The 18,375-nt window shown below is 37.5% G+C and overlaps 1 protein-coding gene across 4 annotated transcripts in view; it reads right to left on the bottom strand.

Annotated features, from left to right (window-relative positions):
• SEMA5A (semaphorin 5A) overlaps positions 1–18,375 on the bottom strand; it is a 354,251-nt gene that overhangs the window by 25,537 nt on the left and 310,339 nt on the right. For all 4 annotated transcript variants that reach the window (XM_074874592.1, XM_074874601.1, XM_074874608.1 and 1 more), the window contains 2 exons: positions 12,739–12,964; positions 1,589–1,807 (listed from right to left, as the gene is read on the bottom strand). In XM_074874592.1, coding sequence (XP_074730693.1) covers positions 1,589–1,807; positions 12,739–12,964 — 445 coding nt within the window. The remainder of the gene's footprint in view (positions 1–1,588; positions 1,808–12,738; positions 12,965–18,375) is intronic.

The following is an 18,375-nucleotide window of genomic DNA, read 5'->3' as shown; positions in this document are numbered from 1 at the left end:
TCCTCCTTGGATGCAGCAAGAAAATTTCACCAGAAGGTGCTGGCTTGTTGTGCCTCTTTCAGAACCTTGATGGCTCAGTTGGTATTCACCCAGACTGAAGCAGGGCCCCCAACACAAATTCCCTTTGGATGTGCCCCACCAGCAGAACTGGAGGCTTGAACGCCTCAGGGGGCTGCCTGAGGCGTTCAAGTTGCCAAGCAATCCTACTGTTCCTGTTAGCCATAAAACTGCAGAGAAGTTCACTTTCACTGAGCAGCCAGAATGCTCACAAAGCTGCTGGGTTTGTGGGATATCTGCCAAAACATATTAGGTTCAATTCAAGTTGGGAGCATGTTTTTCAAGAAACTGTGTCCTCCTGAAAAGGGAAGCCCTGTCTTCTGCACATATCTACTTCTTCGATCCTGATGCAGAGAATGGACAGTGACCATCAAAGGGCTTATAGAGCTTAGGGAAAGCACTTGCAATGAAAAGATTGAACAAAATACTCATATTAAAAAATACATATCCATGATTTAGGGGGCACAGTTTTAATCTGTAACCATACATAACCATATATAGACATAGATAAATACATACACACATGTATGTTTTACCAGAGTAATATACACATGTAATGTGTATATTGCCATAGTAATCCTTCAGGTCCACACTTGAATAAATGCCAAAAGCTCCAAGTCTTCAATAATCAAATATGCAGCACTGTTATACATAATTAATACAATTAAAGATGTATGAAAGCTTATTTCTAAATTTTCTTGTTGATAATGGAAAGAACTGAGTCTCTCAGCCATTATCCTTCTTCCTCTCTATTTTTTCTTACCTTGAATTCTTTCCTCCTATTTCAATTGCACTTTCTTTTCTTCTTATGTTCTCCTATAGCCTTCCCCGTTCTTTTTCCACAAAGTCCCTGCAAAGCTCAAAAGCCTTTGAATCTGGATGTCTGCTTTATGAAGGGTGAAAGGTGACAAACCAAGATTTTTTTTCACCCCCAATGTCTAAGATACAATAAAGATTTATAACCCAAAGTAGTTTCTTGAAAACATATATCCTAGTTGTAATCCTTTTCATATAATCATAAAACAATTTTCAAGGAGAAGCTCAAGATTCCAAGAACAATCTTTATGGCCTACTTGAGTTACCATCTAGTTTGGTGATCAGTCCTGAACCTTATTTCCTGGAGGCTTTACACTCAAAAGCTAGCACAGATTTAATGCCATCAATCACTGTGATGACAATGATATTGTGAGTTTAAATAAAGACTAGGCCAGATGTCTTGCAGCTTTCTTATGTCTTTTTTCTCTTATCAGTTTACTTATTAAAATGATATTTTTACAGTCAAAGTCTCAAAAGTGAAAACAGACATAGCTGTTAATACTGTTGATGATAAACTGACTGACAACACAAGGGACTCTTACCCAAATCCACTTATATTGCAAAAGTAAATTTGAGCTGTAGTCTATTCAAAAACCAAAACAAACCCCAAACCCAACAACTAAAAAACCCCAACCAAACCAATTATTACAATATATAGCCTTGAAGATGAATTATTTTATTTTCACATACTTCTCTCATTTCATTTGACTCTTACCTGGACAAGGCAAAATGTTGCATTCCTGGTACTCTAGAGATGGGCCGAGGCAAGGAAGTCCCCCGTACTTGGGCTCAGGATTGCTGCAGGCCCGTTTGCGATTCCGTATACCTCTACTACAGTCACGACTGCACTGAGACCACGGAGACCAGGGTGACCAGGCACCATTGATGGTATGAGCAGAGTATCGTCCAGAACGCAAGAAATCCCCTGACAATCCTAATAAAATAAGGATTGAAAAAACCAATACTGAATTAAAAATGTATCTCACCCCAAAATAACAGTTTCCTCTTCAAATTTACTCCTACGTTTCTAATAGTGATATTACCAGGAGGTTCTTGTCCTTTAGTCTCACAATCCAAACCCTAGTTTCACGTCAAGAATCTCTTCATAATCATTTCATAATCTCTTCAGAATCATTTCATAATTGCTTGCACAGAACTACAGTGAAGACTTGGATCCAACCCTTCAGTTAAAGCTTTACAGCTGCTGACTGAACTAAAGTCAATTTACTCCACCTGAGGATGATAAAGATTACCTCTCTCTTGCACAGGAATTGCCATCAGAAAATCTCCAAGTACATTACATAGGTATTGTTGCCTCTGTTTTAGAGGAAGAAGGTGGCTCAGAAGCTGCCTGTAACCACTGATCGAGCCAGCTCCCCTGGTCCTTCTGCAGGGCACTGCTTGCTCGATCTACCCAGCCTGCCTCCACCAGTGCTTGCTGTGTGCAGAGACTCATGGGTGTCCTACAAAGCAATGCACTGTGCTTATCCTAACCATAGTCAGACTTTAGATAGTGTACAGCAATAGTTCCACAAAGTCTAGTGAGACTGCACTTCTGTGAAGAGCAATGTTTTGCCACTTTAAAAAACAGTTTATTTTCCATTGAGTTGAAGTGTTCTAAACCACATATAAGCTATGAAAATCAGCCTTTTGAAGACACACATGATAGAATACTTCCTAGTTAAAATAACCATCTGGCAAGTGGAAAACATCTTTTCTAAGTGAATTTAGTACCAAGTAAAGGCATTAAACAGAGATGGAGACTGAAGTCCACTATTTATCAGTGAAAGGGGAACACACAGAATCTTGTTCACAGCATACAACCAATATGCCTGGATCTAGCCCCGGGTGGAGTTTTAACACTCTGCAGTTAATTTGAGTACCTTTGTCACTTTCAGGCTTGGTCCTGCATGGAAAAAAAGGTCTCCCTCAACTGTACTCAGCACAATGCTGAACTCACTCTTGAGCTGTAGCATTAGCTCTAAGCATCACTACTATGCATCTCCATCAACACTACTGGGATTTCCTACTGTTGCCAAAGAAGTTCACCTTCCCCTGTGTTAGCATCACTGGAAACTATGATCAATGGACCACTAACTGCTGCTTTTATTACAACCACTTATTTAAGTAGTTGTGATGAGAGAAGGTCCCATGAATGGTACTTAAAACAGCAGAGGATATGGCTGCCTGCCTATGCTAGAGCTTCAGTATTGCTAATATAAGTTCAGATGAATGGTATAATCAACAGTGAGGGAATGGAGGGGATTGTTCGCAGCTTAAACTGCAGCACAAACTTTTATTCTTAAGAAATTGTTTTATGCCCTACCCACAAGCACAGGCACTGTGGGAGTATCAGATGGAGCCAAAAAAAACAGAAGATGTACTGAATCACGTGCTGAAATCAGCTACAAGAAATAATGTGAAGACTGCCCAACAGGAATCCTGGACTGAACAGGACCAGTACTCTGGATAACCAAAATGGAGGAGCCCCTCATTCGTGGTGTCCAGTACTGAAAGAATTACACCCTATTTCTACCTGTGGTTATGGTATCAGTAACACTGCTTAAATTCTGCCCTGAGGAGTACATTCACAATCATCCCAAACTAAATGAGGCATTGTATATTTTTATTCAACACTCGATAACAACTAACAATATTGGAATAATGAAGCAGCGACACAGAAATACTTGTAATAAAAAACTGTTGAAATTAATAAGAAAACAGCAATATAAAAATGACTAAAAATGGGTAAAACCTTTCAGTGATTATAGAGGGTAATTATTTCTCTCCTGCTGAACCAGATTCTATTACACAGATATTAGAAGCAGCATTTCAAGAAGCATGACATACATTCAAATCCAAAAAGGGAGCAAGTACAGAGAAACAGTATGGGAATTATGAATGCAGGTCCACTTTCCAGCTCTATACGAGACTTTTTTTGCAATTTTGTATCACTTTGGTCATGCAAATGCTCAGCTTATGCATGCAGTGGGCTGTGAGACCAAAATAATAATATTTTTTTATACCAGAATTTCAAATGAAGTTTTTTTTAGTTATTAAGTTAACAGCAATGCAAACAATGGAAAAAGTGTTAATTGCACCAGATTGCCAGTCATTTTCTTCATAAAACACTGCAGTGTGAATCACTTCATACCAATACCAGGATGTTCTGAAGACATTTTTATAGAGAGGAGTAGCTTTCTCAGTCCTAAGGAAAATGTGTGACCTTATTTGCCATTATGATATTAGATTTCTTGCCATTTAAATTGGGGAATGGGGATGGAAAGCTCGGATGTACTTTAGCTCTGAAACTGAATATTCTAAAGAATCATTTCAGTGTGGAGTTTGGTCTGCAGGAAGTGTTCCCCTGTGTTTTCTTCTTTCTAAAGCATTAAAAAATTTACTACAAGGAGCTGAATACAGTTTTATAGTAATTTATACAGTGTTCATAGAGGGGCTTTTAGAATTTTCAGACAGAAACTGCACATTAAAAAATTAACATTATGACACTTAATGACATTAAAAATAACAAGATTAGTTCACATTCTGGAAATACAGTGCTATATTTCTTGAACAACATTATAGACTTCTACAATGAGGTGAGTAGGTTCATGGATGAGGGGAGAACATTGGATGTTACTTATCTCAACTTTAGAAAGGGTTTTGACGCTGTCTCCCATAACTTCTTGATAAAGTTAACACAGTATGGGCTATATAAGTGGACAGTGCAACAGACTGAAAACTGGCTGAACAACTGGGCCCAGAGGGTTGTGATCAGTCATAAAAAGTCCAGCTGCAGGAAGTCACTAGTGATGTATATCAGGGGTCAGTACTGGGTTCAATCCTGTTTAACAGCATCATTAATGACCTCGACAAGTTTGCTGATTATACAAAACTGGGAAGAGTGGTTCATACACCAGAGGGTTGTGTTGCACTTTGACTAGGCAGCGAGGAACCTCATGGAGTTCAACAGGGGGAAATGCAGTCTTGCATCTGGGGAGGAACCACCCCATGCAACAGTAGTTTGAGTCCAACCTAAAAAGCAGCTCTGCAGAGAAGGATCTTCCGGTGGACACCAAGCTGACTGTGAGGTAGCAATGTGCCCTTGTGGCAAAGAAGGCCAACTGCTTCCTGGGCTGCATTGGGAAGATCCCCGCCAGTAGGTCAAGGGAGGTGATCTTTCTGTCCTCAGCACTGGTGAGATCCCATCTGGAGTGCTGGGCTCAGTTCTGGGCTCCCCAGTACAAGAAAGATATGGACTTACTGAAGCAAATCCAGGGCAGGGCCAAAGGGTGATTAAAGGCCTGGAGCATCTTTCATATGAGAAAAGGCTGAGAGAGCCAGGACTGTTCAACCTGGAGGAGAGAAGGCTCAGGGGGATCTCATCAATGTGTATAAATATCTGGGGATGGGGGCAACAAAGAAGAGGGATCCAGGCTCTTCTCAGTAGTGCCCACCAATAGGACAAGAGGCAATGGGCACAAATTAAAACTCACAAAATTCCATCTGAAGACAAAAATCACCTTTTTACTCTGAGCGTGGTCAAATACTGGAACAGGTTGCCCTTAGAGGTTGTGTAGTCTCCATCTGTGGTGATATTCAAAACTCAACTTTACAAGGTCCTGGACAACCAGCACTAGGTGACCCTGATTTAGCAGGGGGATTGAACTAGATGACCTCAGGAGGTCCCTTCCAACCTAAACAATTCAGTGATATTTAAATACAATGGGGAAAAAAAGCAGTAGAAATAGTGAACTCTCCCCTGCTTTACTTTTATCTGGACTCTTATGAAAAGTAAACATGATACATTTCCTTTATTAAGAAGGATGTTTGACGGATTATTCAAGATGTAACTATTTTCATATTATTCTTGCATATTCATACTTTCCACATGTAAAATCTCCTTTGCTGATTGTATTCAGAAGTTACTTGCAACTTCTTGTAAAAGGAAAATACCATGAACAGATGGATTATAAATCTGTTCTGTAAAGTATTCTAAGGATCTTTCCTGAGTATTATAAGAGTTTAGGCCTCTGCAGCTATGGGGAGAGAAACTAAGCAGGTGATCCTCTCTTTCAGATACATCAAGAAAAAGAATTATTATTTCTTTCAGAAAAAAGAAAGATTATTTCTTTCAGAAGATGGCAAGGCACAGAACAGCTGCCCCTCTGAACACAAAACTCTAAAGAGCACCTTTGGCAGTGACAGAAAACTCACTCTGTGTAAGTATCTCATCAACGGAGTCTCTGCATTTCTAAAAAAACTGTAAATATCTCCTTCATGGACAATGCAAAAAAAAGTGTGACATGAACAAAATGATTGGATATAAGCATAGCAGCAGACATAATATAAAATACTAGAGAAGAAATCTAAGAGAAAAGAAGACATATTTGAAAATTAAAGTAATGAGATGGCATTCTGTAACAAACACCTTCAGTTTCAGGACCTTGTGCTTCTGAGGCATTTTCACTGTTAAAACTCAGATCATGCAGTCTCTTTTAAAAGTTGCTCAATATTCTATATAACCAATATTTAATAAAGGCACTCCCCTAACAAGTTTTTAATATTCGTATATTGATACTTTCACATGCTATTTTGAAAAGCCCATATGGGGTATGAATCTTGAGGGTGAATTTGCCTAGCATAATACTAGCATGAGGACAATCCAGTAATTCATGTGCACATATACATACATACACACAAATACGTGCTTATACATATGCATGTATTATAAATATACTCACACACATGTAGTTATCTGTTAAACTATGGAAAATGGATGGAGAAGAATCACTGAGTCCTTCAGCTAAGAAGTCCTGTTTCTTAACTGAGGTGGTGGCAGGGCCAGGGGGCAGTGGGATAATGAAAAACTAACCAAAAGATTACACTGTAGAATTTCTTCAAGAAAAACTTCAGAAAGTAAGTGGCTATACTTAGAGATAGAACTGAGTCCTATCTCTACCACATTTTACATAAAATTTGATAGGTGAAGGTATAAATATAAGAGCACTGTAATCTTTCAGATCAACTGGCATGAAACTATGAAAATTCCTACTTTTTTCATTAAACTGTGGTTTTCTTGCTTGCCACCTCTGTTTGCAATTTGGGTCACTTTCTGATTGCTCCACAACCACCTCCAAGAACAGAAACCAGAAATCACCCAATAGAAAACAACATTAAGTTTCCTGTATTTCTCAGTTTATTGCCCCCAAGATGAAAATATCTGGCTAAAACAGAATGCAAGGTCCAATGCCCTTGGCTTGGTAACAGAAAAAGTCTAGTTGCTGAAACAACACCTAAGCTCTCCTTTTTTAAAGCCTATCTACAGAAATAGTTGTGAAATCTGCAAAAAGACTGATCAGTCATAGCATCATCAGTGAACTAATGAATAGTTTTCCCAAGACAGACAGAACAGCTGTGAATCAAATCCAGATCCGGCCTTTATGACAGGTTCATCATTCAAATGTTTTAAACTAAATAGTTCTCAGAAAGCCTATGACTGACTTAAAGTCCTGTGAATAACTAGAATGTATGAACTCTGCTTGCAATTTACCAGCAGGCTTATTTTCAGTTGTTTAGAAGTCACACTCAATTAATAAACTGCTGCACACTAAGACTAGAAAAGGGAATTTAACTACTTAATCCCGGTACAATTTTAAACGGGCAGCTGTGCTTCCCTAAGCAAAAATTTCCACAAGTAATAACAAGTACTGCAAAAACTTCAGTAAAAGCAATCACAGGGATTTTGTGGACAAAATAACCATCAACTCCTATGACCAGGGAAGACAGAAGATATGAACTGACATCTAAAGAGAAGATTGTTCTCTCATTTTAAGTGCTTATGCTTTGCTCATATGGGTAAAATTACAGAGAAATTAGTACTGCTTTGCTGCTGACTTACTTATTCCATTATACTTAGCAAGCACATATACCAGAAAAAAAATTGTCTGATTAAGTTGCATGATTCTGATCTAAACCAAGATGACTTGATAAGTTCCAAATAATTTTTTTAAAACTTTTTGGTTGAACTGTAATAGTCTTATAACTCTACAAGAAATTAATCCTGTTCAGAGACATGTTAACATGAAAGTCACCTGCCCTGACTAGTACAGGAGAAAAAAATCTGCCTTTCCAGAAGCCTGTAATGAGACTTTGATTGGCCTGATTCTTCTTGAAAACTGCAACGTTACCAGCCAAGTTCAATTAATTTTCCTTAAAAGGAAGGATCTAATAAAGCACATATATTTAGAATAATTCTCTAGTCTAGCTTGTAGCTAAGGAATACAGCTCTAAATAAGAGACAAGTAGCAGTGACACCTGATAAATTATATTACTTGACTGATTTATACTTTATGTCCTCCTGTTCAAACCTAACAAAGAAAATTCAATTATCCAAGCAGTCGAGGTTCATGACTTTGGGAAAAGATGATCTGGAGCCAAAATTCAAGTATCTTGAATCATTTCTAAATGACAGCATGAAACACTGTTTAAAGTACAGGAGATAACAAGGATAAGCAAAGACTGTTTCAGTATTGTCACTTTCTGAAGATTTTCTGCAAGTATTTAACAATATCATTCAAGCATAAAACTTATATACCTTCAGGCCTATATACCTATAACTTATTAAAACCTTATAAACATCAAAAATTATTTAGTAAAATTTAAATGGTAAAATGCAATGATAAACATTAATGAAATGCAAAGATAACATATTTTAAAAAACCCAAACAGTACGCAGATGGAGCATGTCATGTTACCACCAGAACTTATTTCTTGTACCTAGCTTTTCTGTGTTTAAATATTTAATTGCAACGTTCCACTGAAGAGTTCTTTGTCAATCAAACTTGAATTTGTCATCAGTTCAGTTCTAACTTCCACAATTCATTTTGTTCTTATCTCAGAATACCACAGTTTAGCTTCAATAAGACAGTATAAGAGATAATATCTCAACATGTACTCCTCCTGACTACAGGACATTACTGATTATCACCACCTGTTATTATTCTGTACTGAATTCTGAACGCACTATAGATTTCTGTGGGTAACACTAGGATTTAATCAATCTCTTCACAAGAGATCGTGGGCACTAAAACAGTATTTCAGACAAAATTACATCCTGTTTTCAAAAATAACTATTGTTTTCAGTTTGGCATAGAGAAAGCAGTGACTACAGGGAATCTAAATTCAGGTTTCCATGTGAATTTATCATTTAAGGAATTTGTGACTCTTCTTCAGATTTTATTCTCCCTTCTCACCTCCCCCACCCCCCCCAAAAAAAATTAAAAAGGAAAAAAGCAAATAAAAGACTCTTTCGAACTGTTTGACTGAAATTAGAAGTGTTGTCTTTGTTTAATTGTTTTCTGAAGGCATTTTGGGAGCTAACCCCATCTAACTTTGGCCATGTCAAATTCAAGTGTCTTGTCTAAGCTCATCATTGCTGTTTCTTTAGTATACACCATGGAAAGAAAGTGATACCTCTAGAGGGTGATTTGTGCCCATTACATAAAAGATGTTTATCTTCAGATGCATTCCTCATTCCTCAAGGGTGCTAGCTGTCTTTGTAGACTACAATGGAGTCTAGAGTCAGGTGATAAAAATTCAGTCTGGAAAAAGCAGGTAAATTCATAGCTTCTGAAATTTTTATCCCTGGATTAAACACTTATGTTTTCAATACAGTTCATAGTGCTTATATATCAGATAATCCTGCAGAGAATCTTTATGTTTAATGTAGGTATTTAATATGTTTCATAAGCACACATTAAAGCCTATGGTAATGCAATTTCTAGACTTTTAATGCTGGACTGTACAGACATTTGCATTAAGATGTGCAACAACGTACACAGTCTCTCTCAGTTTACTTGAAATAGCCATCCTTTTACTATTTCAACACTATATGAAAACCTAAAGGCAGAGAACAAAATTTTTCTTTCCTCTTAATCGAACTTCAAATCAGAAAAGCATGATTACAGTGTGCAAATGCTACTGCTTGGTTGATTGAGATAGAAATCTTACCACCCTGAGAGGAGTCTACTGGATTTCTGTCAAGAAATTCTACCTCTAAGCTCAGACTGCAAAGAAAGTTTGCTTTCCTAGTGTCTGACAGTGAAACATGATTCTGTTTAACATGGCATGAATATAGTTGCACAGTGGGAGATTATAGGCAATGAGAAAATTTCTAACAAATGGCTCTCTTCTGCAAAGAACAGAGAACTGATCTTTGCAGAACACATCTTTGGTAATGAGGTATGCCAAGCATGCTGTACCAGTATTAATCTTTCTATGAAAGCCAGCAAATTGCTACAGTTCAACATGGAGATAATGAAAAGAATGTTTCACAATATCCAGGCTCTGGTCAGGTGGAAGTAAGTTATGATGTTTCCTCACTATCTAGCCAGAAATTGTGAAGGTGCCCACCAAAATTCATGGTTCCCATCCCCATGAGATCCTTCTGTTCCAAAAGCTACAGTACACTACATGACTCTTATTCATGTATTTTCTTCCCATGAAATCAAGGAGCAGTAGAGGGGTGGTGTGTTGACCCAAATCCAAACCTGGGAGCATAGAAGTGTTCCTGAATTCTGCAGTTTAGAGGCAGTCAGTAAATTTCATCCCATGAGGAAATCAAAACATTGCCCCCCACCCCCCCCCACCCCCGACAAATGTTCCACTCCATACCGTTCTGACATCCATAATCAGAAAATGCCTAAGCAAACAGGCTCAAAATAAAATGTGGCTAAAGGAGACATAACAGTAACTTTTTTCACCAGAAGCATATTGGTTAATGCAGCCTTTTGGAACACCGACTGGATTTGATCTTTCATTACAGAATAATTAAAGACTCACTGGCCAAAAAGAATCAAAGAATGAGCATGAATTAATGACGAAGTTATGAGGGCACTCACTAGGAAAATGGACAGATGTATAATAGTTTCTGCACTCTCAACTACTCAATAAAAAGTATTTAAATATTCAGTAGTTTTGGGATTAGTCAGCAAAAATCCTTCTCCCAGATGAACATTTCAATTACTATGCAACAGGATCACTCCCACATAGGTCCAACGATTAATTACTTCCAAACGAAGCAAAGCAGCAGCTTCAGCATGATGCAACAAATAAGCTACAACACCAGGAAATTCAGAAATCGGATGTTCAGAAGTAAAAGAAAAATCCTCAAGGTAATCAGGCAAAGACTGAACCTGAATCCATACCCTTGTCTCTTCCACTGTGCCTGAATGTTTTATTTAACAAAACATAGGCACTGTTACTTCTGACTATGTTCTGTAACAAAAAGTCAGCTTATACATCCAAATTTCAGTAAAGGACTTATGACCATGACTTCTGAGCTGAGAAAGGTGTCTCCATAAGTAAGACCCAAAAGTCTTATTTAGGACAAGAAAGGTAGGTCATACACCAATCCTAGCAGAGCAATATCTTTGCTAAATGCTAATTTTAAACTTAACTTGGAAGAAAACCAGAGAATAGCAGGAACACTTGTTACATGAGTTGCTCCATGCCATAATCTGCCTTGCTATTCAGACCTAAAATACCAACATTGTAGACTTTAGACTACCTGAAATGGGAACGACATAGAGTATGAAACTATGTGTCATCTGGAGTACCACGGGTTTTCTTTTACTATTTCATGCAGTTTACTACTATATATTTCTTTAAAAAAATCACTAACAACCTGTCCCCACCACAGAGGCACAGATGTCAAGTGAATTAATGAAGGTTTTACACAGGATGACGGACATGGGGGAAGCTTCTAGCATCTTCTCACAGAAGCCACTCCTGCAGCTTCCCCCTGCCCCGCTACCAAAACCGTGCCATGTAAAACCAATACAGGCAGGAAATGCTTAACACAATAGTTGGTCTGTCTGAAAAAAATATTGAGAATTAGAAAGCCCAAGGACTCAGAAACCATTCTCCCTTTCTGGTCTTAGATAAGCCAAGTGCCTTCAGTTATGCATTTTTTCAGCTAATCTTCACATCGTGAAGATACAACAGGCTATGTAAGTGGAAAGCAGGTCTATATATACTAAAATATAATAATTAAAAATCAGTATTCCCTTAGATTATATAACTAAAATATAATGCTTAAAAAGAAACACTGATATATAATTAGAACTGGATAATTAATGAAATGTAATAATAAAATTAGAATGACTGTCAGAAGTTCTACTAAGTTTTATTTTTTATATATATACGCATAACATTTATTGAAACATATGTACTACTGATAAGGGAAGAATAAAATTCTGAAGTAAAATAATTCCAATTTAAAGTCATCTAAAGTTGAAAAGATTTTTGAGTTAAGTTTTCCATCTCAGAAATAAACAGAACTTTAAATTGCTAGCAATAGCATAACATAAACTTTTATAATAGAGATTATGCAATTCATAAACTCCTTATTTAGTAAACACCTGCATGAATCTTACAGTTGTTCCTTTAGAATTACTGAGCAAAAAGTTCTTGGCATCAATACTACATACTCTAGCTAAATATTTATCAAATACATTAATGGTGCACAAATTCTCCCCCAGTAAAAACCCTAGAGAGTATAAGGAGATGACAGAATCCCCAAAGAACTGGGCTGCTATGTCATGGCTCGCAGATTATTGTAAAGAATATTAAAATAACCTGGCAGATCTCATAATCGTTGGTAAAGGACACTTGATTAGTCTGAATGATGAAGCTACGTCCAGAAGAAATACAAGCAAGATTCCTCATTGTGATCACTCTTTTCATTATCAGTTCTGTTACGCAAAACACCAGCAAGCAAAAACTTCCAACTCTGTGTTGAAAACGTAACTGCAGACACCTTGCTAGCAGGAGGCATCATGCAGACACTCCAGCTTTGCTTACCATCTGTCAAGCATCCACTGGTGCCATCACTGGAACAGTAACGCATTTCAATCCTCTGCCTTCCCACCTCGAGCAAATTTGGGTCAGGCAAGCGTGCTTTGCAGGTGTACCGGAAACGTTGTTCATAGTGGCCACCGTTGTCTGAAATATTGACTGGGGTCCAAGGTGTCCAAGGAGTTGTCTTTTTTAACTCAGGACAGGCATTGGTGTTACAAGGCTGATACTCCTGAAAGAAAATGGTCATAATGAACACAATAATTAAGCGTGACTTAAAAAATACCTCACAAACCCTCAAAACAGACAAAAAGCCAACCAGTAAAAAAGCCTCTTGATATTTTTTTCCAGCATTTTCAATAGCAGTGATTATCAATAAACTTTTAATTTCAACACCAAACCGAAAGTGTTTTTCTGCTTCTAGGCAAGCACAGTATCACACTGCTAAAAGTAATAATACACCAGTACAAATTAGATCTATTACAACCATAAAAACAGTAAGCGGAACACTGTAAGTACCATGATAAAGCACATCCTTTATAAATTAATAGCCCTGAATAAGGTATACCTAAATATGTTAAAGCTTTTAATTAAGAGGAATTTTGATAAACTGCAAGTACAAGACACAAACCAGCAAATAATTCCTTGGCAAAATCTAATGGCATATGAATAAGTGAACCACTCTCCATTTTGTATATTGCTCATGTATTACAAGGGGACAACGGACAAAAAATGTTTTACAGAATCTGGCTCCCTGAGGTGCATGTTACCCATAGCTCCAGCATCGCTAAACCTATCATCAGAAGCAAATTCCCCGTGGACTGATACACACCAAAAGGAACAGACCACACCTAAGAAACAAATACAGAACTGCCAATATTCTCAAGCCCCATGATATGTCTTCTGACAAGTGTGATCAAGATCTGTAGGTCCTGCTCATTCATTTCCCAAAGTACAATATGCTTCATCTGATGCAAAGGTTTTGTAAACTATATGGATGAAATTAAACAACCATTAAATATCAGAAAGAATCCACACTGACAAATTATTAGAGACAAAAATAAATAGGGATCAGCGGGATAATTTTTAAATGATCTCTCTACCTCTGACCTCTTAGAGAGATACTCAGCAGAGGGTACCTTCTGAAAAAAAGCCTACTAAAGTTTGCAATTCCACTAAATACTAAAAAAATATGTAGCTAGAAATAGAAATAATGTTTTTATCACATAGTACAACCTCCTTCTTCCATAACCCCTACCCCAGCTGATACCACCATGTCCCAACAAGCAATAGATTACCTGCTCCTCTCTTTCCCATGGTGATAACAGTCTTTTAATCTCATACTTCCCCCAGTCCACTACCTCTTCTCTCAGATGGTCTAACTTATTAACATATGCAATTAGACTGAGAGCAGTTGCTTTCAACCTATATTTTGGTTGAAAGACTGTGTTGTTATTTCAGATCTAAAAGAAGCTTCTTTGTCTGAAAGTTTTTCTAATTTTTCCATCTATTACAGTTGGAAAAAAAAATATTCTCCAGAACCCCCTGCCTCACTAACACAGCAAGGCACTGGAGAACCCAGTGCTATCTTCAAGACTCTCACATTCTGAGGTTGGGTGGTTGTGAGGGAGGTTGTGACAAACTTCCTGGTTTCATAGTTTTGTGGTACTTCAGGCAAGTAAGAGCTCTTAGCCCAAACAATTCAGCTGGACTACTCCTGTTCACTCCTCCAGGCTGTGCAAAGTCCCTTCCTACCTTAAAACCTGGTGATCACTACAACAGTGACCATGAGTCATGCTCAGGGACCATCTATGAAAGAGAATCCCTTTAGAGCACAGAGGACTGGGTCAACCTTTCTGGGATCTGAGTTTCAGCCTTGACTAGTTTCTGGATCAGAAGACAGCAAAGAACAAGCAAACTCTCTGGTCCTGAGTACCTCAGGGGAAGTTATGACTCCTCTAGGCCACTGTTTAAATCATGTATGTTTTAGACTGAAGACAGAACATGTACAACCATTCTCCTCACAGCACATGAACTGTAAAACGGAAAACAAAATTAACAGATCCCAGCAACAGCCAGAACCACTCTGCTTGCTATCCCAACTGGCTAGTCACCCCAATGTGCTGTCTACTCCAGCAGCTGGGTTACAGTGCATCTTTTAGCAAGAGCACTCTGTCCTTCCGTCTTTGTTTTTTTAAAGATGTTTAGCACTGACGAGTCTATCACCTCCCTATATCAGCTGTTCCACTATTTAGTAATCCTCAAAGCTAACAAATTGCAAGTTAATTCAAGGCTGCATTTTCCCCTTAATTTAATTTTCCAGTCACTGAATTTTGTTGCACCTTTGTCAATGATACTGAAAGTGCTTCTTGTCCCATACCTACAAACAAATTTTTCATGCCCAAGTACCCATCCATAATGATAAACTAAGCTGAACTTCTTAAAGCTACATAGGATTTAAAATCTGACATAGGATTTAAAAGCTGATCTCCAGGTCCTATGGTTCATCCCTATGTCTGCCTTTTGTCCTATTTCCTTATTTTCCTTAAGACTGGACACCATAATTTGACTTGGCACTCTAGAAGCAGTCTTATCAATACAGCATGAAGAGGCAATCATGACCCTATTGCACTTGAAAGTCTGACTTTAATACATACATTATTGCATTAGTGCTTTTTTCTTCCACAATATTGCAGAAGGGCCTTAAGTAGTCCCAGTTATCTTTGATAACCTGTCTTTCTCTAAATCACAGCTTTACAACTCATATAGTTTCCTATCCCACACAAGAGGCTGGTGTTTGGCAATATTAAAATATGTTTTATTAGCTCTTGCAATTATCTAGCATATTATTTACTACCTCAACAAATCTCTGTCTTGGTTAAGCTTTACTGAAGATATCTTATATCACTGTCTAGACAGTTGATAAAAACATTAAGTACTATTGACCCAAGAACTGATTCCAGGCAGACCCTGCTAGACACATCCCAGTCATTTATATCTGTCCATTAACACCACATTTTTCAATGTCAGTGAGCTAGCTTTTAATCCATTTGACATTTGACATATATTTCAGTTTTCCAAATCAAAGTATTTTCTGTTGCAAAGGCAAACGTCTTGGAAAAATTCAGTGACAGTCTGGGAGAAGTGTTGTATCACTTTCAAATATCTTGAAACACAAGCTTTTTTCTTGTAGCATATAAGCAGGAATAATTCAATCGGTACAGTAGCTACTACACTGTTCATTTCAATACAGTCACAATGGTCTAAAAGTTTCAGTTCCCCATTTGCTGTTGATTTTTGTATTGATATTTTTCAATCAAAAATAAAAGCTGCTAGAAATGTGAGGTCTTTCGTTACTGGATATGACATAGACAGGTGAGGGTCATGTAAAGTAGAACGTGTGAGATATGCAATGAACCCTTTGTCAAATAAAAAGAGGCAATAAAGGAAATTAATTTAGTGGCAAAGTATTGAATGCTGCTTTGTTAACACACATCTGAGATGAACATGTCAGCTCTCTTGTTTCTAGAAAGCCAGACTACCAGTAATCAGTGTGCTTCAGGATGTGTAGTCCCTTTATACACCCTAACACAGGGTATACTCATATGTTGGTACATGAGCCAGGAAAGAAAGGTGTTCTTTAAGAGTATCTGTAGAGACCATTTGTTAGTTTTTCCTTTCTTCTTGCTTGGTGCATAGCTTATAAGAAACTTTGTCTGCTGTCATGCCTGTCTATTTAAGTACTGGACAACACCCATGAAAGGCTCAGAATGGCAAGGGAAACAAAAGTACATCTAGATTACCCAGAAAATATTTACAGCAGTAAATAATCTTTCTTTGAGAAAATTCAGAGCAATATCCTAACAATGGATGACTCCATGAAGTTCTGGCATGAATAATGACCTGGCAGAGCCTGCTGGCTTCTCTCACGGTGAGTGCTGCACTGCTCTACCAACTACTGCATCTGCCACAGAGGAACTGAAAATCACACCGTGCTTGATGAAAGCATTGATGTGATCTAATGTTACAAAACTCTGGTATAAGAAGAACAATTATCTTGCTTTGAATGGTGTCAAATTAGGAAGTAGGTAAAGGAGGGGAGAGAAAAGGCACAGTTCAGATCACACATGGGTATATTTAGTGCTGCTAGCATGAAGACATAGTCTGATTGGAAGGATTTTCCAGGGACTGGGATATGGAAACTGCTACCCCTGCTTGGATTATCCTCCTCTTCTCACCTGTTCAATGCTTGAACAATTCACTCAAGTGGGATTTCAGGAATATGGCCTTCTCCAAAGCAATTTGACCAGTTAGAGTCATGGATACAATAAGCAACCACATAGCAGAATAAAAGTTTCAGATGAAACTCCAAGGTCTCATCTCAGCAAAACAGTGGTAAGAAAGAAGTAGAAAAGCAGTGAAGCATTCTGCTTCAATAGGGCTGTTGAGAGGAACCAAGACAGTGGCTGCCAAACGCCACCTCATGTGCTCCGCATGAACTGAAGGAAGAGATGGGGTTGAGCTCTCCTGGGAGGAGTCTCCAGATTCCCACAGAGGAAAACTTCACGGGCTGATATGATGGGTTTAAGTACACTAGTTTTTACAGTACACTTGTGGACTCAGAACAATAATTATTTGAGGCCACTTGAAGACTCCAAAAATACCATTGCAATAGTTCAAACTTGACCACATATTCAAAGTTCTGTTTGCAAGTTGTCCTAAAACTTGTGGCCTAATTCACCATATTGTGGCTTTTAGTAAACTAATTTAGTGGATTTAGTCAGTTGAGATTATTAAATCTATGCCTGGCTACACCTGGTAAAGATGCAATAAGACCTTTAAAGACAATTTCATGGAATAGCTTAACAGTTGGGAATTTTAAACAAAATACACAAATGAATACATATATCACCAAATACATGTCTATGAAAATGATAAATTAAAATTAAAAATTATCACAAAGCATACTGGTTGTAATATGAGAAAAGGCATAATAAATTAAAAACGTAATTTGGAATGCTATAACATAAACACTGATTATGCTATTAATCAGTTACCTTGCTTCTGTCTTTAAATAATATTTCCTAATATTTGTGTATAATGGAAAAAGAATATTAATGCCATGTTTTGTACCAATATTTATTTAGAGTGATTTGGTTGTATTATTTTAGAAAAGGACAACTAAAATGTTATTTTCAAAACATCATATTTCAAACTGTAGGAGACTGTTGCTAAATAATGTAGAACAAAATTCTACTGTTTTCTCATGGAGGACACGAAACAGACTAATTTTTTTTTGCCTCTGCATAGCCACTTTAGTCAAATTCCTGAAAACTTTGAGAATAACTGAAACTTTTACTTCTAGTTTAAGTTTGATTTTAATTAACCAAACAGCATGATAGTCTGATACCTCCTTAGGAAACTAGTCTAAAATCTTATCTACATTTGAACTATATTCTTTTATAAAAACCAGAATTCAGATAGAGAGTTCTATTCCCATTTATATTACATGTTTATATTATGGAGGGATTTCTCCTAACAAACTCTTGTTTCTTTGATGTATATAGTATGTCTATGTTGAATACACTTCTTTTGTTCTCATCTGTGTTTTCTTTCTCATCTTTATAAGGCAGCTAAATCAAC

The sequence above is a fragment of the Strix uralensis genome, chromosome 1, assembly GCF_047716275.1.
Source record: "Strix uralensis isolate ZFMK-TIS-50842 chromosome 1, bStrUra1, whole genome shotgun sequence".
In the NCBI taxonomy this organism is placed as follows: domain Eukaryota; kingdom Metazoa; phylum Chordata; class Aves; order Strigiformes; family Strigidae; genus Strix; species Strix uralensis.
This window is presented reverse-complemented; position numbering and strand designations above follow the sequence as displayed.